Genomic DNA, 22,241 nt, shown 5'->3' with positions numbered 1-22,241 from the left:
GTCATGGGCAAACATCGGCTTCGTCTGTAATGGTTTTGTGTGCTACTTTTCTGTGAAACCTTTATCAACGCATTGCACAATAAGAATTCGAAAAGAATTGTGCAGGAGTCAAGGAGATTAAAAGCGATGACACTAGTGAAAAAAAAGCAGAGGCTCTGTATGAGGTCTCGCCCCCCTTCTCAGAAGGCTGCTATTTGCTCTGGGCAAATGGGCCAGTTGCACAACTGTTCTACCAATGCTGTTCAAACGGCTTCTCACAACAACCTGCTGTAAACAAAAGGCACAAAAGCAAGCAGTGCCGGTTTGCAAAATCCACCCCACCACCAACCCTTCAAACAGACCCTTTTTGCCCCTTTTCGCCATACTTACACAACACCTTTTCAACCCCAGCCACTCTCTGATGCAAATAATAGATTAGAGCTGCAGCCTATGGAAACAGTCTAATTACGAAATAACGAACGTTCAATGAAACCCATATATTTGAACATACCATTGTCTTGCATGAGACAAATCTGCAAAATGTATAAGCTTTTCTTCAGTGGAAAAGACTGGATATTGATGGGTTAATATAGCATGAAAAATACGAAAACATTTATTAATGTTCATTTCAGCATTTACTAATACATTATTAAAATCAAAAGTTTTATCTGTTAAGCAATTAAGTATTTCACAGAGCCGTGTAATAATATTATTTAATGGACCAGAGTTAGCATTAACTAACAATGAACAGTTATATTTTTATTAACTAACATTAGCAAAGATTAATAAACACAGTGTGGAGGCGTGTAATTGGCGTGGAGAGAGTATTTAACGCCAGGAGAAACAGGAGTAGGCGAGAGAGAGAAGGTCTGCTGACGACTGGCGGAGCCGGAAGAAGTGAACCCGGAAATAGATCGAAAGTCTTTGATGCTCGTGTTTGATACACCGTTTGTGTTTAATTTAGTGAATAAAATCGTCAGCAGACCAGCCGGCCCCTCGTCCTCTTCCTTTCCACCCCTGAACTTTCTACACTGGTGCCGAAACCCTGGAAGGAAGAAGGACCGCCGCCGCCATGCAAAGCCCGTCCTCCACACCGCTCGCGGACATCATCGCCTCCTTCGCGGTCCTGCACCGCGAACAACACCAGGCCCTGCTGGACTTGAAAAGCGACCAGGAAAGGCAGTTCCAGGCCATCGTCCAGGCCCAGCAGGAGGACCGCGAGAGGTTCCGGAGCTGGATCGATTGGGAGGTTTGTGCCGAGGCCACCGGGCCGCCCGCAACCCCCATGCATCTGCACAAGATGGGGCCCCAGGACGATCCCGAAGCGTTCCTGGAGCTGTTCCAGAAGTCGGCGGAGGCATGCGACTTGGGGGAAGCCTGGATGCCCCGCAGGTCACCCCCGGTCAGGCCGGCGAATACCAAATACCTGTGAGTATCAAGGGGGTATTTATCCACCCTTGGTGGATTCAGGATGTAACCAAACCTTGATCCATCAAAGCCTGATTCAACCGGGGGCATTGGATACAAGCCGCGTGGGTAAGGTGCGGTGTGTGCACGGGGATATAAGGGAATACCCGGTAATGCCCGTCATTATCCAATTTCGGGGTCAAAAGCATAGCGTTGAGGTGGCCGTTAGTCCGCACCTCCGGCATCCTATAATTTTGGGTACGAATTGGCCTGCCTTCAATGCTCTATTGGGGTCTCTGTGCGCGGATGCCTCTTGGGGAAATAAGGCACGGAGCGGGGGCGCGCGGGTGAAGGTGGGAGAAACTGAGCCGGGACCACCGAGTCCTGCTTCAGGGGAAACGCGTGAAGTCGAGAAGTGGGGTCTCTCGGAGCGCGATGACTTTCCCCTGGAGCAGTCTCGAGACGAGACATTGAAACATGCGTTCCAACAGGTCCGTACCATCGACGGCCAGCTTCTCCATCCTCCCCAACCGCTCACCTATCCGTATTTTGCCATTTTAAAAGACCGGTTGTATCGAGTGACCCAAGATGCTTGGACAAAAGAAGATACAACCCAATTGTTAATTCCAAGGAGCCGCAGGGAAATGCTTTTCCAAGCGGCTCATTCTAATTCAATGGCGGGCCACTTGGGTCAATGTGCGCAGGTGGTGCGCATCTTGTCCTGAATGCCAGTTGGTAAACCCTACGGCCACTCCAAAAGCGCCATTGCGCCCTCTTCCGTTAATGCAGGTCCCCTTCGAGAGAATTGGTATGGACCTCATCGGGCCATTAGAGCGATCTGCAGAGGGACATCGTTTTGCATTAGTCATAGTCGATTATGCAACACAATATCCTGAAGCAGTGGCCCTCCGCAACATTTCGTCTAAGAGTGTTGCGGACACCCTGTTTCGTTTAATCTCCCGGGTGGGGGATCCGAAAGAAATCCTCACCAATCAAGGCACGACGTTTATGTCACGTACGTTACGTGAACTTTACGAATAGTTGGGCATTAAATCGATTCTGACCAGTGTCTATCACCCACAGACCGACGGCCTGGTTGAACGCTTTAATCACACGCTTAAATCAATGATTCGTAAGTTCGTCCGGGAAGACGCCAAGAATTGGGATAAGTGGTTAGAGCCCTTGTTGTTCGCCATGCGAGAGGTCCCACAAGCCTCCACAGGGTTTTCCCCCTTCGAGCTTCTCTACGGACGACAGTGCTGGATGTCCTGAGAGAAACTTGGGAGGAGGGACCGTCTCAAAGCAAAAATGAAATTCAGTATGTCCTGGACTTGAGAACAAAACTCCACACTTTGGGGCGGCTATCCAGGGAGAATTTGTTACAACCCCAGGACAAACAGAGCCGGCTATACAAAAGGGGCGCTCAGCTACGCAAATTTGCACCGGGAGAGAAAGTACTTGTATTGCTCCCAACGTCAAGCTCCAAATTAATGTCAAAGTGGCAGGGGCCGTTTGAGGTCGCACGACAAGTCGGAGAGCTCGATTATGAGGTTATACAGTCAGATAGGAACGGGGCACGTCAGATATACCACCTCAATCTCCTTACAAAAATGGAAGGAGGTGGAGCCAGTGATGTTGGCGATGGTGATTAGTGGAGAGGACGATCTTGGGCCAAAAGCGAGTTTCAAAATGCAATCCCTTACCCTGGCCCCTGGGGGAGATCACCTCTCGCCGTCCCAGCTCACTGACGTCACAAGATTGCAGGCTGAATTTGCCGACGTGTTTTCGCCCCTACCCGGCCGTACAAACCTAATTCAGCACCATATCGAGACGGAGCCGGGCGTGGTAGTTCGCAGCCGGCCGTATCGCTTGCCTGAGCATAAGAAAAAGGTAGTTCAGGCTGAATTAGGCGCAATGCTTGAAATGGGGGTAATAGAAGAGTCCAACTGTAACTGGGCGAGCCCGATAGTTTTGGTTCCAAAGCCGGACGGCTCGGTCCGTTTCTGTGTGGACTACCGCAAAGTGAATGCTGTGTCGAAATTCGACGTGTATCCAATGCCGCGGGTTGACGAGTTGATTGATCGGCTCGGCTCGGCACGGCTCGCTTTTATTCGACGTAAAGACCTTGTCTCAGACGACCACCAGGACAAGACCACAGGAAACAGATGATTCTTCTGCACAATCTGACTTTGCTGCAGCCTGGAATTGAACTACTGGTTTCGTCTGGTCAGAGGAGAACTGGCCCCCCAACTGAGCCTGGTTTCTCCCAAGGTTTTTTTCTCCATTCTGTCACTGATGGAGTTTCGGTTCCTTGCTGCTGTCGCCTCTGGCTTGCTTAGTTGGGGTCACTTTATCTACAGCGATATCGTTGACTTGATTGCAAATAAATGCACAGACACTATTCAACTGAACAGAGATGACATCACTGAATTCAATGATGAACTGCCTTTAACTATCATTTTGCATTATTGACACACTGTTTTCCTAATGAATGTTGTTCAGTTCCTTTGACGCAATGTATTTTGTTTAAAGCGCTATATAAATAAAGGTGACTTGACTTTGGACCTACAAGTCACCTTTATATAAATAAAGGTGACTTGACGTTGGACCTAACAGGGGATATTGGCAGATCCCCTTGTCTCCATTATCCAGCTTTCACAACGCCGTTTGGTTTACACCAATTTGTTACCCTTCCGTTCGGGTTGTTCAGGGCTCCGGCCACCTTCCAGTGGCTCATGGACAAGATCCTGTGACCCCATGCTGCCTATGCCACTGCCTATTTGGACGACATCATTATATTTAGTAATGATTGGCCGCGGCATATGCAGCATTTGAGGGCGGTCTTGAAGTCGCTGAGAGGGGCTGGACTCACGGCCAACCCGAAGAAGTGTGCGGTTTGGCGTGTGGAAGTAAGGTATCTGGGCTTCCACTTGGGGCATGGACAGGTGCGTCCCCAAATTGATAAGACAACCGCGGTTGCGACCTGTCCGCGTCCTAAGACCAAAAAGGAGGTGAGACAGTTCTTGGGTCTGGCGGGATATTATAGACGGTTTGTGCCTAATTATTCGGACCTCACCAGCCCCTTGACTGATCTTACTAAAAAGGAGGCACCTGAAACAGTCCAGTGGACGGACCCGTGTCAGCAGGCCTTTACCCAAGTGAAGGCTGCCCTATGTGGCGGGCCGTTGTTACACGCTTCTAATTTTTCTCTCCCTTTTCTTATGCAGACGGACGCGTCGGACAGGGGGCTGGGTGCAGTCCTGTCTCAGGAGATCGAGGGAGAGGAACGGCCGGTGCTGTACATTAGTCGCAAGCTCTCTAAGAGAGAGACTAAATACAGCACCATCGAAAAAGAGTGCCTTGCCATCAGGTGGGCCGTCATCACCCTCCGCTACTATCTCCTGGGATGGGAGTTCACCCTCTGTTCGGACCACGCCCCCCTGCAATGGCTCCACCGCATGAAGGATACCAACGCGCTGATCAATCGGTGGTATCTGGCTCTACAGCCTTTTAAGTTCAAGGTGATCCACAAACCGGGTGTTCAGATGGCTGTGGCCGACTTCCTCTCCAGAAATGGCCTGAGTCGGGCGGTGGGGGTATATGGAGGCGGCGGCGTGGTTTGGCGAAGTCTGCAGCGGGAGAGAGAATTAGGAGACGAACGGTGAGTGAGCGGGCTGGACGGAAATAATCAACACCTGTCTCTTGTTTCAGTAATTGGCGTGGAGAGAGTATTTAACGCCAGGAGAAACAGGAGTAGGCAAGAGAGAGAAGGTCTGCTGACGACTGCCGGAGCCGGAAGAAGTGAACCCGGAAATAGATCGAAAGTCTTTGATGCTCGTGTTTGATACATCGTTTGTGTTTAATTTAGTGAATAAAATCGTCAGCAGACAAGCCGACCCCTCGTCCTCTTCCTTTCCAACCCTGAACCTTTCTACATACAGCAATATAACAAATATATTGTTCATTGTTAGTTTATATTAGTTAATATTAGTAACTATTAAGATCTTAAAATGCTACCATGATTTTCAAGCATAACTGTAAAATATATATTTAGGTCCTTCTTAAGTGACATATTTTGAGTTTAAATATATGTGCTACTGTAGATTTGGGACTACTTTAATTGGTTTCGATTAGGCAAAGGGATGAATTTGTTATGCAGATCTGGCAACCCTGTCGTACAGCTATAGCAATAACCATTAAACGTAATTTGTGTGAAAACAAGAGCGGATATCCAACAACAAACATCTCTCTGTTGTGTTTCCTGTGTTTATAACGAGACGTTTTAAACTCAATTCAGGCATTGTGGCGACCGAAAGCATAAACAGAGGCACGTTCCTGTTGATGAGGCCACCTCGCAGCCAATGGAGAGGATGTTGTGCAATCAGTGAACTAAGCTAATTATCATGGGATCAAATAGTGGCTCCATGGAAACCTCTCCACTTTTTTCCAAAACAAAACCTTGTGACTGTCTCTCTTATCCTGTCCTTTGAGACAGCCACCACTTGTTCGTCTCTGCCTATTTTGTTTATTTCCGATGACACATGGCCCAGCAGTCCATGTAAGGAGTTTGAGGAGCCATATGTCACTTGATAAGGTAATCTGGGCTTTTGCTTACATGAAATAAGACACTGCTTATCAAATAAGCAGTCTTTATGACATGAGTTTCATTAGTTTAATGGAAGTTTAATGAAAGTGCTATTAAGCTGTGTAAGAATATAAACACTTTAGTGCAATATAACACGTTTTTCTTCAAAGTCTCACCTGTGGAAACACTCTGTTTCTTTGGATCCAGCACAAAGTTGGCAAGTTTGATGGAAATTGAGAAAATATGCTTGGCTGACAACATGTGTGGTCATAAAAGAAATGGGACACATTCCTCTTTGTTGTATAAATCCAATGGGATTTTCCCAATTAGCGTGCGGTTTTCAGACATTAGTAAAACCACTGGCTCTATACTGTGGGTAATGAATTCCTCTCGTATTGCAGGGTATAGCTTAATCATGCACCCAGTCTAGGTCTTTGCATGTCATATAATTTAAACAAGGAGGATTTATGCCAATGAGGTCAAGGCCAACGATGGTTCCTCAGGGGTTGACAAGCCCCTTGGGGTCTAACGTTCTGCCCTTTGACCTCGTGAGAATTTCCTGAACCCCTACACTCTTAAAAATAAAGGTTATTTTTGGTATTGTTGGTTTCATGAAGAACCTCTAACATCCATGGAACCTACCTTGTTTCATTGAAAAAAGGTTACTTTAGTGGAAAACGATTCTTTAGATTATTACAATTTTCTTCACATTAAAAAAAGTCTGAAAGATTCTTTGTGGAACCAAAATGGATCTTGAAAAAAGAAGAAAAAAAAAAAATTGGAACCTTCGTTTCCTCACAGAACTGGTATTGATTTTGAGTGTAAAACCCATCATAAAATCTTTATTTTTTTTGCCATTCATATTTTCTGAAGCAGTGTAGATGTGTGTCACGTACTCACCCTGACTCAACGCTTTCCATTATCACTTTAAATCAAATTTTTTGAATTATATCTCCAAATTCTGTTTGAGGGTGAAGCAGCCAAAGCCAATCCTTATTTCTGAAACTTTAAGAGCAGAATGGATGGGTCTGGTGCTTCATACAACATGCTTCGCCAATGAATCAGTTAGATCTTGACTCTGAAAACAGAGGGAAGCTGATCCTCCTGACTTAAACCTGCTGCATATTTGAAGACCAATAATGGAATGTACATAGATATTTCTACAAACACACTTATCCAACCATGCGGATTTACATATCCTCATTGCACAGCTGAGTTGGTCAGAGGTAGCAAAGACAGATGCCTGTTTTCTTTTCTGCTTGCTGTAGCTTATGACCCCAAGGCATCTCTGGCAGATTATATCATCCTCCACTCAGATAAGCACTTGCGAAATATTATATGTGACAGCAGTATGCTTTTGAAAGTGGATGTCAAAACCATTAACAAAAATAAGCACAGGGTGACAGAACAAACCTGTGCAGGTACTTCTTCTGAGAACATAATATATGATTAACCAGTTTTTTTGCTTTCATTTGAATTCGTTTGATGCAGAGACAATGACTTTTCTGTTAATATGTTAATTCTTAGTAAATAAGTCTGGACTTTCAACATGTTTCAACAGTTACTCAGTTCATTACACATGATTCCAAAGAATTATGAAAGGGGAAAATGCAACAAAATGTGCCTTCACTTTCTAGAAATTCAGAAAGACAACAAATTGCACTGAAGAAACCAAAAATATTTTCTTTTAAAGCCACATGACATCTCAAAATCAAAATATATATTTTCAAATGCATGCATTTTTTTATTAGCAATTTTTAGTTTGAAAAATCATTAGTAAAAATTATATTATATATGGTTACTTAATGTCTATGTATCATAGAGAGATATGTTATTCAAGAGACATAAAATTTAATTCAGATGTGCAGTAATTCAGAGATGATCACGCTGTTGCAGAGGTCAGAGAGTGTTTTCGTGACAACCAAATCTCTGCATCTGCTTGATAGACTGAGAGTGTATATACTGGGGAACATTTACCCAGAGCCCGCAGCACCTCTCTCTCTCTGACTCATTCTGTAGCTATGTTTTTTTTTGTAAAAAACCGCTGCGAGGCAACCATCGTGTTAATATTCAGTACAGTCAGGCGCTGCAGCGCACACAAACACACACTGGTTCCCATTATGGCCTCTGTAATGGATGAATCATATGGGTGAGGAGGGAATCCGTTCCTTAGATACTGTCATCCGCAATGCCACTGAATGAAAGGCCACGTTGTGCATCTGTCATGCAATGCCACGCATCCGCACACCTGGAGACAAAGACCTATGATAACTCAGTTCACAATTCAAAGGTGCATCCAATTAGAATTTTAAATTAATAAAATCTTTACTAATGCTAAACACGTTGAATATCGTGTGTAGATAGTTGAAACGCATGCATTTGATTACATTTTTTTTTTATTGATTTGATTTCTTTTTTTGTTATAAACAGTGCCTGTCCATTTTTTCAGCAGACTTGGTTCTTGGTTCATGCAGTGAAACATAGCTTACATTTCAACAATGTACATAGCATTTCAATGTTAATTATGTGTCTTCAACACTTCTGCTCTTAGTCATAATTACACCAGCAGAACTGGTTACTGTTTCTGACTCATTCATGACTGACATAAAAGCTATGAGACACAATGATGCCGAGCACAGGGTGGGACAAGTTCCAGGGGTTCACTATTGTTTGTGTGTATAACGTACAGTGAGTGTTTTGGTATGCACACTCTGTAAACAGAAGAACAAATACACTCAGTCATTTAAAATTATGAAAATGGCCTATTATGCGAAAGCAAGAGCCAGCTTTATTGGTACACCAAAATGCTCAAAGGCACATTCTTACCAAATCTGCTGCGCGCGCACACAAACACACACAAAAAACATATTGGGAGATTTTTTAATATATATAAAAAATACAAATTAACACTCTCTTTGAGGGTGTTTTTTTTGTATATATATATTTTTATAGTATATGATTTATAAGAGAGCAAACATCTAACCATGCACTCACCTTTATCTAACATACAATAATCATTACATCACATTTATTGCTGGCGATGCAAACTAGTTTTATAACGTCATTCATCTCAATTCAAAAACTCTTAACTACAGTTTAGGAATGTCACTGTCTGAAAATATTTTAATGCTCATCATCAGTCACTTCCTCCAAATCATCCTCATCATCTTCCTCCTCTTCGTCATCTTCTTCGTCATCCCTTTTCCTCTGTCTGCTAGACGTTCTTGACTATACCAGAAACAAAATCTTTCAGTTTTGGGATACAACACAACTAAAGGGCCAGTCACACCAAGGATGATATGTATAAATATAAAATTCTAATTCTGTGAGAAAGTCTACATAACAACTATAACCATAACAACACAAAGGACCTAAACCACTGATATCACTTTAAGAACGATTATCTTTCTAAGTGATAAAAAAACATTGACAGCCAATCAGAATCCACCATTTAAAAAGATTCAAAGAGCTTGAGCATTTAAAGTGGCAGAAAACCAAACTGCAGCACAGTCTTAGAATAAACAGAGCGTCATCTTCTGATGGTGTGGACGCTAATACAGTTATCATTTTTATGTTTATAGTTATAAATCTAGTGTGAATGGGCCTTAAAAGGACAATTTACTTGCCCTTAAAAAAGATAATTTACTTGCCCTCAAGTTGTAACCCTGCTGAACACAAAAGAAGATAATTTGAAGAATGTGGGCAACCAAAAATTTCTGGTCCTCATCAAGGATTTCTTCCCCCACAGTATTGAAGTCATTGGGGACCAGCAACTGTTTGGTTACCCACATTCTTCAAAAGAACTAATAAAAATAAGAAGGATTTACATGAATTATCCATTTAACAATAGAAAGTCATTTTATCTGTAGCATGAGTTATGGGGAAGCACTAACCTGCATTGTTCCTGATTTACTCATTGATGTACCAGTTCGATTTAATGACAGTTTAGAATTGGCACGAACTATTTCTAACCGTGACTGGTAATCAGGGGGGTGCAGTGAGTTCCTGAAAACCTGTCAAGACAAAAAATAAAGTCTGTAGACTACTCTACATATAGACCAGCAAGAACATAATGTCATCTCATCACCCACCACATAATAAAACAATAACGAGTACAGCCAAGCTCAAACAGCATACATTAAAAAGAGAAATGAGTCAACACAAACTAATACCACATACTGTGTTGTAGCAACAGAGAACCATGTCATTCAGATTGGGGAAAAAACATTTACATACTCTTTCCTGGTGAGGGTGTGCCAACAAACATTGTCAACTCAACTTTATAAACTCCAGTTAAATATTACTGGAAGGATATTTATGACCTATCTCTATGGTTTAGTTGAGTCTTCATAAACTTGTCACCATGTGCCAATATGTGACTATTACAAGTTTACACATCCAATTACAGGCAATGTTCAGACAAGAACAAGGAAATGTTTCCCTGAAAATCACTGATGAAATAATATTTATGTGATTTTCTTCCCCGGCAAGTCAAGGAAATATTGACAAAGTTGAGAAAAAAACTTGGCATGCCAATCTATGAATTCATAAATAAATGGATTAGCCAGTGCAAACATTTCACAGCTGACTGAACATGCTTAGCAAGATGCTTCTCTGGTTCTTTTATGCATCAGGATTGGAGGAGCATTTCATCATTATGACAGCAGGGGGATCTCAGGAGGAGAAAGAATACAGACAGACAAGTTCGAACCAGCAGGACTGCCAGAGCAGCGGTGCTGGAGCAGAGCGCTCACCTCAAGGTCTCCTTCCTCATCCACATTCTGAATGTGCTGGTAAGCGGTTGTGTAAATTTCCAAAGCCTTGGCATGGAATGCCATCTCCACTGTTACAAATTCACCGAAAATTTTCTGCATCAAACACGAGACACACAAATGTAATTAATGCTCTCTTATCCTCATCAAGGCTGCATTTATATGATCAAAATACAATAAAAACAGTAATATTGTGAAATATTATTACAATTAAAAAAGAAATAGAAATAAAAAAAATCTTTAATTTTACTTTTGATCGATTAAATGTGGGTTTAGTTTTAAACAAAGTTAAGTTTTCAGGGACGCTGTTTGAATTTCTTATAATATTAGATTATATTTGTATAATAATATAAATGTAATTTTTTTATATTTGTATAATATACAGTCTAAAATTAAAGGTTGTTTTATCCATTTACAAAATAAACTGATATTACTTATTAAATGACTAATCGTTCAGTCTGAAGGACCTTGATATCACGAATCTTCTGCTTTTCAAAGTCATCTATTGTCTCCTCCAGTTGCCGAGTTGTGCGTGTGGCTTCCATCGTGGCTCTTTGGAGTTCACTCTCGGCCTTTCGTGACACAACAGAAAAAAAAAAAAAAATACCACAAATTGTTCCCAAGTAACAGACATTCACATCATCAGCTCACCAAGAGGTTTTGAATAGAGAAGATTGTAAAGACACACATCAGGTTGAGTATAACTGACATATTAGTACTGACATACTGACATATAACTGACATACTGAGTTGGACCTACTTGGTTATAATTAAATAAAATAATAAAGTTTCTAGATAATATTACAGTTTGCTGCACACAAGGCCCACCTGTGACTGAAAGAGGCTGTTAAGGTTAATCTGTAATTGTGGTTTACAACAAATATCTTTAAGATTATTTGACATTATGTCTAGTAGGGCTGTTGATTCTTGTTAATAATTGTATTAAAAAGGACGTGTCAAAAAAATAAACACATTTAATTCAGAACCTTATGCAAGTATGTAGCAATATGCAAACATTTTGATTTATACTAATTAAAAACATTGTAAATATGTTCCAAAACATTTTAACTTGCAGTCGCAATGGCCTCCAAGTCTACTTCAGTATTGACTTTTAACATAATTTTTTATATATCTATTCATCTGACACAATAATGTATTTTAATTTGGTGAATTTCTCAGCAAGTATTGATATATCTGCAGTTCATAAATGTATTAATGCCATTCAATCTATTAATTTGTTTTAATTGACTGACAGCCATAATCTATAAGGTAATTTGAAAATTATAGCATCTTGCATGATACACAAATTTAAGCAATGATCCTAAAGAGACCTACTCTTCTGACCTACTCTAAAATAAAAACACATGGCCGTGAGGATACAATAATCTGTCTGTCTGAGGGGTTTCTCTGCCTCATCCTTTCCAGCTGCTGCATCTGCTTGGCTTCTCTGTTCCGTGCAGTCTGCGTCTGCTTCATGTCCTCCTGTACAAATATTTGATAAAATCATAAAAGCTTGGTAGAAAAGAGCACTCTAGTTTTTAGGTTTTGACCTATGACACAGTCACAGTACATCATGCTTAGTCAGAATGTGATGCAATGCTGCCCTCATGAGATCATTGGGAAAAGGACATTTGTATATTTGAACTATTAAATATAAATCACTTTACCTGAGGTTGCTTGTGGAGAAAAATCTTACCCTTTTTGTTTTGACAATATTCCCATATGCTTTCAAAGGCTCTATAACTTTGACTTCCAGCCTCTCCACCTGTGAATAACAGTATGTGTTTTTATATAAATAGGAAACACAAATATGCTTAAGTATGTTTTCATGATTTAAACACACTTCTGCTTGTCGATAGTCCTGGATCTGAGCCAACTGATCTGCAAAATTCTTCAATCCAAGTTTCAGGTTCGGTGTCTCTGTGTCAGCATAAAGGCTGACTTCTTTAACCAGTAGATCAGCTTTGTCCCGCAGTCGTGCAGATTTACGGACATAAGCAGCAAACAGTTGGCAGAGATCTCCAAAGTGCTTTTCTACATTGGTGATGTTCTCTTGGATCTGCTTGGTCTGGGTGTCTCTGTAATGTCCAACAAAGAAAGAAAAACATTATCTGACTGAGGGAAAGTTGTTCAAATAAATCAGACTACAGGTTTTACCCTCTATCAGCATTATAACAGTGTTGAATGTCAAATTTATTGTGCAAGAGAGGAACAGTCAGTATTACAACAAGACTATCATGATGTATAGTCTCTCAGGTAAGAGTTTGATTTTAAAACGCTGTCGCATTCTGTTTTTTATCTATAAAATTAGATAAAACGTTTATCTGGTATGAGAAACTGTAATACAAAACTAGGCAGACATGTCTTAATAATACACTTTAACTGAGGACGGTTCATAAGTAAGTTAGCATCTTTTATCATCTTGTATCTCGGAAACGTGCGAACATGCTACACAGATAATTATAACGTTTCTGTTTTGATATATTGATATTAAAGTTAAAGTTCTGCTAATGCATATACAGTCAATCACATCATAAAACACGCGCTATATTTAGTATTTAGCTTAGCAGGCTAGCAAGAAGCTCCCCAGCCGTCATTACAAATCTGGACAACTTTTACCTCGCTCTTGCATCAGGAGTCCGGCTCATGATAACTCGAAAACAAATATATATGTATTAATTAAAAATAAAATCTCAAGCTATATGGATATTTACGTTACTTTACTTAAAAAAAGCTAAAAACAGCGTTGTGTCTATTCTCTGGGCTAAAGCTGCAGCAGGAAATCGCCATGGAAGAACGCCGTGCCGTTACCATGGAGCCAAAGACGCGCCCTCTATAGGTGTATGAAGGAAAAACAAAATTAAATATTTCTCGATATATGATTAATTAGTAAATAATGTGAATAGTTTGTCTAGATGCACTAATAAAATGGCCCACAGTATGTTACGATAAATGTTTGCAGAAATATAATATAATAATAAAATGGCCTACAATATGTTAAGATAACAACAACTTTATATTTTAAAATATTTCCAACATTTCCATTTCCAACATTAAATACAGTGCCATGCGAAAGTTTGGGAAACCCTTGCAGAATCATTGAAAATGTGAATAATTTTAACAAAATAAGAGAGATCATACTAAATGCATGTTATTTTTTTATTTAGTACTGTCCTGAGTAAGATATTGTACATGTTTACATTTAGTCCACAACACAAAAAATTGCATGGATTAACATTTCTGCATTTGACATTGAGAGCCTAGGCCGTAATTTAGATATATTTTTGAGATGGAAAATAACCCCATTCAAAAGTTTGGGAACCCTTGGTTCTTAATAATGCGTGCTGTTACCTGGATGATCCACAACTGTCTTTCTGTTTTGTGATGGTTGTGCATAAGTCACTTTTTTGTTCTGAACAGTTAAACTGAGAACTGTTCAGAAAAATCTTTAAGGTCCTGCAGATTCTTCAGTTTTCCTGCATTTTTGCATATTTGACCCCATTCCAGCCGTGACTGTATGATTTTGAGATACATCTTTTCACACTGAGGACAATTGAGGCATTCAAACACAACTATTAAAAAAGGTTAAAACGTTCACTAATGCTCCAGAAGGAAACAAGATGCATTAAGAGTTGGGGGTGAACTTTTGAACACGATGAAGATGTCCAAATTTTTCTTATTTTGTTGAAATATATATTTTTTTCCATTTAGTTCTGCCCTTCGTAAGCAACAGAAGATATGTTTATGTTTCCCGGAACACAAATTAAGTACAGTTCAAATCTTGTTTTAACAGGTAAGGTAACAGCAGAAAGTATTAAGAACCAAGGGTTCCCAAACTTTGGAATGGGGTTATTTGAATAATTTCAGCAATTTTTTGTCTTGTGGACTAAATGTAAACATCTTTTATGTAAAATATCTTACTCAGGACAGTACTAAATAAAAATATAACATGCATTTAGTATGATCTCTCATATTTTTTGAAAATTATTCACATTTTCACAGATTCTGCAAGGGGTTCCTAAACTTCTGCATGCCACTGTAGAGTTTAGCCTTTATAGGTGTGTTTATGAATGTAAAATTAGCATTTATATTTGTTTCATTACACAATATTTTAATGTTAATTTATAAGGCATAGCCTTCATCCCATCCCACAATGCTGCATGCAGTGGGTAGGTTTTAGTCATATTTTTCATATGGACTTTCAAAATTCTAAAACCTACCCACTGGCATTTCTCTTTCCTGGCTTGCTTATATCTTTAATGTATTGTCCTCTCTAAATTAATTTGATCATGATGTCAACAGCAGTATAAAAGCACGAAATCATCTGATGGATTTGCATTCCTTTTTAATAAAGCAATTTGACTTTAATTCCCCTCTTAACATATACACATATGGAATACTTTAGCAATTTTATTGGGTTTGTAACATTGCCAAAAGCAGACTTCATGATCATTGAAAGTAATGGGAATTCATTGTGATGCGCTCACGAATGTCACCAGCTGCTGTGTCTGTGGAGAATGTCCAAAATCCTTCATTATCATGCTTAATCATCCATGGAATTGATCCCACTGCAACAGATTGCCTGTGTAAAACACATAGCGTTTAACTGTGTGCATATGCATTGAGTTAAGAAGTCTTAATATAAAGCCTTAAAATGGTCTCTTATTGTTTTTTAATCAACGGCTGTTTACACATTCTGCTTAATTTTAGAAAGGCTCATGTAAACACATTTATTGTATGCCAACCTTTGTTTAATCATAACGACAGCATTTAAGTCACAGTATCTAGCGCATATATGAAATTTTAATAAACAATGCAAATGGCAAACCACTTATGCTATACACGACGTTGTATAGCATAATAAAAATTAATGGTACAGTTTTGATCTATGCGGTGGAGAGCAGTAACATTTATTTTCCACTAGATGGCAGCCAAAATCTTTCATATCTTTCTCACTGACAATTTTGCTCGGATAAACTCTTTCTGCTTAAAGTTGTCTTTTCTGCAAGATATGTAGGTTACAGATTAGGTCTGCTTTGATGCATGTGTCTTTCTCTAAATTATTATTTCAGTATGAGTGCAAGGAATAAATAAAATGGGATTAGATTGCAATAAGTGTTGGTAGATTTAAAGTGTGCACTTCTGCCTATGATGGGTTTATATGAAGTGAGGAACGAACAGATGTTTAGAGCAGAGCTTTCTTCTTCTTCTTTCCCCTTAGATCTTCAGTCTTCACCTTGTGAAAGTTGCCCTCAGCCCAAAAATACTGCATTGTTTGTCTGGTGTATTCTCTGTAAGATTGTGTCCTCTTACAGAGTCTGACTTTCTTAAGGAACAGATGGTGTTTGTAGTATCCTGATATTTATGTTATACTTGCCTGCAGTTCCACTCCACACCTCAGATGGTGCAGTTGACCTCCAGGACCATGTGGGTCCCGGGGGTGGTTGTAAACAGAGAGAGGAAGTGATAACTCTGGGTATGAATGCTCTGTTATGTGATGAGCCAAGTAATAAAATAATCAGTACGGTCATCTCGAGTGCTTTAGTCTTATTAATACTTAAGTTACCACATATTGGCGACGAGGATATTGGAGGGATGAAATAAGAGTAGTTTTGAAGACGGATGACACTGGATGAGTTTAGAGAGCTGACGGTGAGAGAGTGAGAGGCTAGCATTGGACCGGAGGATTCACGGAGACAAACGTAAAGATGACGACAATGATAGGCACTCTGTCTGCGTTTGACGTGAAGGAGCAGACATGGGAAGAATATTGTGAGATACTAGAGCAGTTTTTTGAAGCTAACGGAATTGATGATGGAGAAAAGCAGAGAGCTATCCTCATCAGCGTGGTGGGACCAGCCACATACAAGCTCATAAGGAACCTGGTGAGTCCAGATAAGCCCAGCTCGAAAACATACGGTCAGTTGAAAACTTTAATGAAAGAGCACTTCAATCCAAAACCGAGCGAAATAGTGCAGAGATACAAATTTGACTCGCGCTCCCGCCAGCCTACTGAGACCGTCAGTGCATACGTAGCAGAACTGAGACGATTAGCACATGATTGTAACTATGGTGTTACGCTGGGACAGATGTTAAGAGACCGACTTGTGTGCGGTATTAATGATGACAGAATTCAAAGACGCTTGCTGTCTGAAACAGACTTGACTTTTGAGAGAGCATTCAAAATTGCAGTAGCTGCAGAAGCTGCTAATAAAAATGTTCAAGACCTCCATAAAGCACCGTTAGTAGCATGCAACAGCATGAGGACGGAGGGAACACTAAAAAAGGAGGGAGAATGGAAAAAGAGAGATAAAGAATGCTACCGATGTCATGGGAAGCAACACAGTGCAGCCGAGTGTAAATTTAAGGACGCAAAGTGTCACTGCTGCGGGAAAGTAGGACATATAGCTAAAGCTTGCCGAAATAGAAATAAGGAAGGTGCACGTCCCAGTGAAAAGAAAACATACAGAGCAGAGAAAACCTACAGAGCAGAGCGGCGTTCATGCCCACATCGATCACATAACGTAGACTGTGAAAAGCAGGATGGTGATAGATCCGAAGAGGAAGCATTCACATTAAACTGCATGGAAACGGAGACATCAATTCAGAGAATAAAACCGTTTGAAGTGACGATGAAAGTGAATAAGAAGGCAGTACCTTTTGAAATTGATACAGGATGCAGTGTAAGCATAATGAATGAGACGAAGTTCAATGAGATGTGGAACGAAAAGCAACGTCCGCAAATAAGACAAACTAAACTTCTACTGAAGTCGTATACAGGGGAGAAAATCAAAGTAGTGGGGGTAGCCAATGTGGAAATCAACTACGAGCAGCAAGTAAAGACGTTGCCCCTAGTGGTGGTTAAAGGTACAGGACCTAGCTTGCTAGGAAGAGGATGGCTAGAGGCTCTAAAGTTGAAGTGGGAAGAAATCAAAAATGTGAGAACAGAGGCACAAAGTCTACCGGAAGTGCTCATGAGAAATGAGGATGTTTTCAAGCAGGAGTTAGGCATGTTAAAGGGCATGAAAGCAACAATTCGAGTATCTGCGGAAGCACATCCTAAATTCTATCGGCCCCGCTCAGTCCCTTATGCCATGAGGGCAAAAGTAGAAGAGGAGATAGACAGGCTGCTGAAGGAGAACATCATAGCTCCCGTTAAATACGCTGAATGGGCCGCGCCCATAGTTCCTGTCTTGAAGCCAAATGGGTCGGTCCGAATATGCGGAGATTACAAACTAACCGTTAACAGTGCCTCCTCACTAGAACAATACCCTATTCCCCGTGTCGAAGACCTGTTCAATACTCTGTCAGGAGGAAAACAGTTCTCCAAGCTCGATCTAAGCCACGCCTACCAACAGATCGTAATGGATGATGCCTCAAAGAAATACCTCACAATAAACACACACCGAGGCCTGTTCACCTACAATAGGCTCCCTTTCGGAGTCTCATCAGCTCCCGCCATCTTCCAACGAACGATGGAAAACCTGCTACAAGACCTTCCAAGAGTGGCTGTGTATCTAGACGACATTATTCTGACGGGGAGAGATGAAGTCGAACATCTGAGAACACTGGATGAGGTACTTAGGCGACTGAAAGACGCTGGCCTACGACTTCACAGAAGCAAATGTGCGTTTCTACAAAATGAGGTGGAATATCTAGGGCATGTAGTTAATGCTGAAGGCTTACATCCTTTACAGAGCAAGGTGAGAGCCATAGAGGAAGCTCCATCTCCCACCACAGTAACTGAGCTAAAGGCCTATCTAGGTCTTTTGAATTATTATAACAAGTTCCTCCCTAGTCTAGCTACACGCTTAGCCCCGTTACACAAGCTGCTGAGGAAAGATGTTCCGTGGGCCTGGAACAAGGAGCAGGAAGAAGCTTTCCAGAACTCAAAACAGTTGCTGAAATCAGCTAAAGTCCTGGGTCACTATTCAGCGGACAAAGATTTAGTGCTTGCGTGCGATGCCTCTCCATACGGAGTAGGTGCCGTACTGTCACATGTCATGGAAGACAGTAGTGAAAAACCTTTAGGCTTCATGTCACGCACACTAACACCAGCAGAGAAGCGCTACTCACAGCTCGATAAGGAGGGGTTAGCCGTCATTTTTGGGATCAAAAGGTTTCACAAATACATCTACGGACGAACATTCAAAATCACCACTGACCACAAACCACTGATATCACTTTTTCATGAGAAAAAGCCAGTGCCACAGATGGGGTCACCAAGAGTACAGAGGTGGGCGACACTCCTCAGAGCTTATGAGTATAAGATCATATACAAACCTGGCCAGGAACATACAAATGCAGATGCACTGAGCAGACTACCACTGCCGCAAACAGAGGAAGAGGATGAGACAGAGCAGGTCCTCATGTTGGAGGTCATGGAGGATCCACCAATCACGACAAAACAGGTTAGACAGTGGACAGCTAAGGACGAAACACTCTCCCAAGTGCTAGTATGGTGTCTAAAAGGATGGCCGAGGGAGGTGGATGCAGTGTACAAACCCTACAGTCAGAGAAAACTGGAGCTGAGCGTGAAAGATGGGTGTGTGCTCTGGGGGGCCAGAGTGGTCATTCCGCAGAGGAGTAGGGAAGAAATTTTAAAACAGTTACACCACACACACCCAGGAATATCGAGAATGAAGGGCTTAGCACGTTCATACGTTTGGTGGCCGGGGATGGACTCCGAAATTGAAAAGGAAGTGCAGTCCTGCCATACATGTCAGGAAAGCAGGAACCCTCCAGCAGGAGCACCGCTACATCCATGGGAATGGCCGGAGACACCCTGGAGCAGACTGCATGTGGATTACGCCGGCCCGTTTCTAGGAAAAATGTTCCTTGTCATTGTAGACGCACACTCCAAATGGATTGACGTGTACCCAACAAGCACAGCAACAAGTCAAGTGACCGTTGAAAAGCTCAGACAGTGTTTTAGCATACATGGCCTGCCCCAGACTTTAGTATCCGATAATGGAACTTGCTTCACAAGCCAAGAGTTTCAAGCATTCCTAAAACAGAATGGCATACAGCACATAACATCCGCTCCATTCCACCCGGCGTCAAACGGCCTAGCGGAAAGAGCTGTACAGTCATTCAAACAAGGAATAAAGAAGATAAAAGGAGACACTCTGGACACAAGAATAGCTAGATTTCTGTTTAATTACAGAATTACACCGCAAACCACGACCGGATTGTCACCAGCTGAAATGCTCATGTCCAGGAGATTGCGCTCAACTCTGGATCTTCTACTGCCTGATGTGAAGTCAAAGATACGTAAGAAACAACTCAAGCAGAAAGAACAACATGACGCACATAGTAAGTGGAGGAGTTTTTCTCCTGGGGATGAGGTGTACACCCGAAACTACAGTCATGGACCCCGTTGGGTACCAGCAGTCGTTGAAGAGAGCACAGGACCTGTATCCTATACGGTACAAACAGGAGATGGAAGAGTCATGAGACGTCATGTCGATCAAATTAAAAAACGGCATACCATAGTAACTGGTGAAACGCCTATGCCTGACAGTACAGAGGAGCCTACCGGTCTTCAGGTCTCTGATACAGTATTGGAGGGCCCGCCTGCAGACTTTGCCGTCACCACTTCGGTCAGAGAGAGAATGACTGCTTCTGAGACAGCCCAAGCACACCCCTCAGTTGTGGAACAGACAGAAACAGAGGCAGATCCACTACCTGTGCTGCGCCGCTCCGAGCGCACAAGACAGACTCCTACTTACCTGAAAGACTTTGTGAAATAGTAGTGAGATCCCTCAAGTCAGAGCAAGAATGCGCTCTGGGACTCACTGGAAGGATGGCAGTCTACCCACCTTCCTAGTTTGTTTATTTGTTTTAACTCTGTTCAAAGAGTTAAAAAAAAAAAAATGTATGTTCATTGCAACAATGTGATCAGATTATCTAGAAGTGTTTACTGTTGATTTGGGGTTGTTTCTGTGGGTTAACAGGATAAAGTATAATGCCACCCCTACAGTACTGTTGGGAGTAGTTTTTCTCTTAAGGGGGGAGGGATGTAGTATCCTGATATTTATGTTATACTTGCCTGCAGTTCCACTCCACACCTCAGATGGTGCAGTTGACCTCCAGGACCATGTGGGTCCCGGGGGTGGTTGTAAACAGAGAGAGGAAGTGATAACTCGTGGTATGAATGCTCTGTTATGTGATGAGCCAAGTAATAAAATAATCAGTACGGTCATCTCGAGTGCTTTAGTCTTATTAATACTTAAGTTACCACAGTGTTATTACAAAAACACCAATTAGCGGGAAGTGGGTTGCATCAACAAAGCTCTCTGAGCTTTTTGTTGGTGGCTGCCTGTGCCACACGTGCACTGACAGGTTATGTCAGAAAGAAGTATTGTCCCGCTGAACAGATTGGGAATGACATATGTCAGGAGCCTTGGCTGTCTAGGGCCCAGCAAGAGAGGTATCGGGGACTCTGAGCATTGCTCCTGTTGCCTGCAGCCGGTGAGACCTCATCGCTGTTGTGCTCTCTAAGCGTGTCAAGTCAAGTCAAGTCAAGTCACCTTTATTTATATAGCGCTTTAAACAAAATACATTGCGTCAAAGCAACTGAACAACATTCATTAGGAAAACAGTGTGTCAATAATGCAAAATGATAGTTAAAGGCAGTTCATCATTGAATTCAGTGATGTCATCTCTGTTCAGTTAAATAGTGTCTGTGCATTTATTTGCAAGTCAACGATATCGCTGTAGATGAAGTGACCCCAACTAAGCAAGCCAGAGGTGACAGCGGCAAGGAACCGAAACTCCATCGGTGACAGAATGGAGAAAAAAACCTTGGGAGAAACCAGGCTAGGTTGGGGGCCAGTTCTCCTCTGACCAGACGAAACCAGTAGTTCAATTCCAGGCTGCAGCAAAGTCAGATTTTGCAGAAGAATCATCTGTTTCCTGTGGTCTTGTCCTGGTGGTCCTCTGAGACAAGGTCTTTACAGGGGATCTGTATCTGGGGCTCTAGTTGTCCTGGTCTCTGCTGTCTTTCAGGGCAGTAGAGGTCCTTTCTAGGTGCTGATCCACCATCTGGTCTGGATATGTACTGGATCCGGGTGACTGCAGTGACCCTCTGATCTGGATACAGACTGGATCTGGTGGCTACGGTGACCTCGGAATAAGAGAGAAACAGACAAATATTAGCGTAGACGACATTCTTCTAATGATGTAGCAAGTACATAGGGTGTTATGGGAAGTGTTTCTGGTTCCGGTTTAGCTAATTAATGCAGCCTAAAAATCCTTTAACGGATTTGGATATTAAAAGCATATAAGTATGTTATGTGTAAGCCAGGTTAAAGAGATGGGTCTTTAATCTAGATTTAAACTGCAAGAGTGTGTCTGCCTCCCGAACAATGTTAGGTAGGTTATTCCAGAGTTTAGGCGCCAAATAGGAAAAGGATCTGCCGCCCGCAGTTGATTTTGATATTCTAGGTATTATCAAATTGCCTGAGTTTTGAGAACGTACCAGACGTAGAGGATTA

At 41.7% G+C, this 22,241-nt stretch overlaps 2 protein-coding genes across 2 annotated transcripts; one reads left to right on the top strand and one right to left on the bottom strand.

Annotated features, from left to right (window-relative positions):
* Positions 1-8,872: 8,872 nt before the first annotated feature.
* LOC132104734 (CBY1-interacting BAR domain-containing protein 1) lies at positions 8,873-13,563 on the bottom strand. The gene is made up of 9 exons (XM_059510286.1): positions 13,363-13,563; positions 12,587-12,821; positions 12,440-12,508; positions 12,124-12,225; positions 11,572-11,577; positions 11,211-11,315; positions 10,726-10,839; positions 9,865-9,984; positions 8,873-9,199 (listed from the first exon to the last, which is right to left on the bottom strand). Exons 1-9 carry the CDS (start codon positions 13,389-13,391, stop codon positions 9,095-9,097), a joined length of 885 nt encoding a protein of 294 aa, XP_059366269.1. The 5' UTR covers positions 13,392-13,563; the 3' UTR covers positions 8,873-9,094.
* Positions 13,564-16,451: 2,888 nt separating this feature from the next.
* On the top strand, positions 16,452-20,495 carry LOC132104882 (uncharacterized protein K02A2.6-like). The gene has a single exon (XM_059510400.1). It carries the CDS (start codon positions 16,452-16,454, stop codon positions 20,493-20,495), a length of 4,044 nt encoding a protein of 1,347 aa, XP_059366383.1.
* The last annotated feature ends 1,746 nt before the right edge of the window (positions 20,496-22,241 follow it).

Source organism: Carassius carassius, chromosome 25 (assembly GCF_963082965.1).
Source record: "Carassius carassius chromosome 25, fCarCar2.1, whole genome shotgun sequence".
Classification (NCBI taxonomy): domain Eukaryota; kingdom Metazoa; phylum Chordata; class Actinopteri; order Cypriniformes; family Cyprinidae; genus Carassius; species Carassius carassius.
The sequence above is the reverse complement of the archived record's forward strand: the minus strand, read 5'-3'. Positions and strand labels throughout refer to the sequence as shown.

Excerpts from the sequence above, each read along its gene's own strand:
- LOC132104734 (XM_059510286.1), bottom strand. The coding sequence starts at position 13,391 with ATGAGCCGGACTCCTGATGCAAGAGCGAG. Across the intron at positions 12,822-13,362 it reads ACTCCTGATGCAAGAGCGAG|AGACACCCAGACCAAGCAGA; the intron begins GTAAAAGTTGTC and ends TGGACATTACAG. Across the intron at positions 12,509-12,586 it reads AGGACTATCGACAAGCAGAA|GTGGAGAGGCTGGAAGTCAA; the intron begins GTGTGTTTAAAT and ends TGTTATTCACAG.
- LOC132104882 (XM_059510400.1), top strand. The coding sequence starts at position 16,452 with ATGACGACAATGATAGGCACTCTGTCTGCGTTTGACGTGAAGGAGCAG.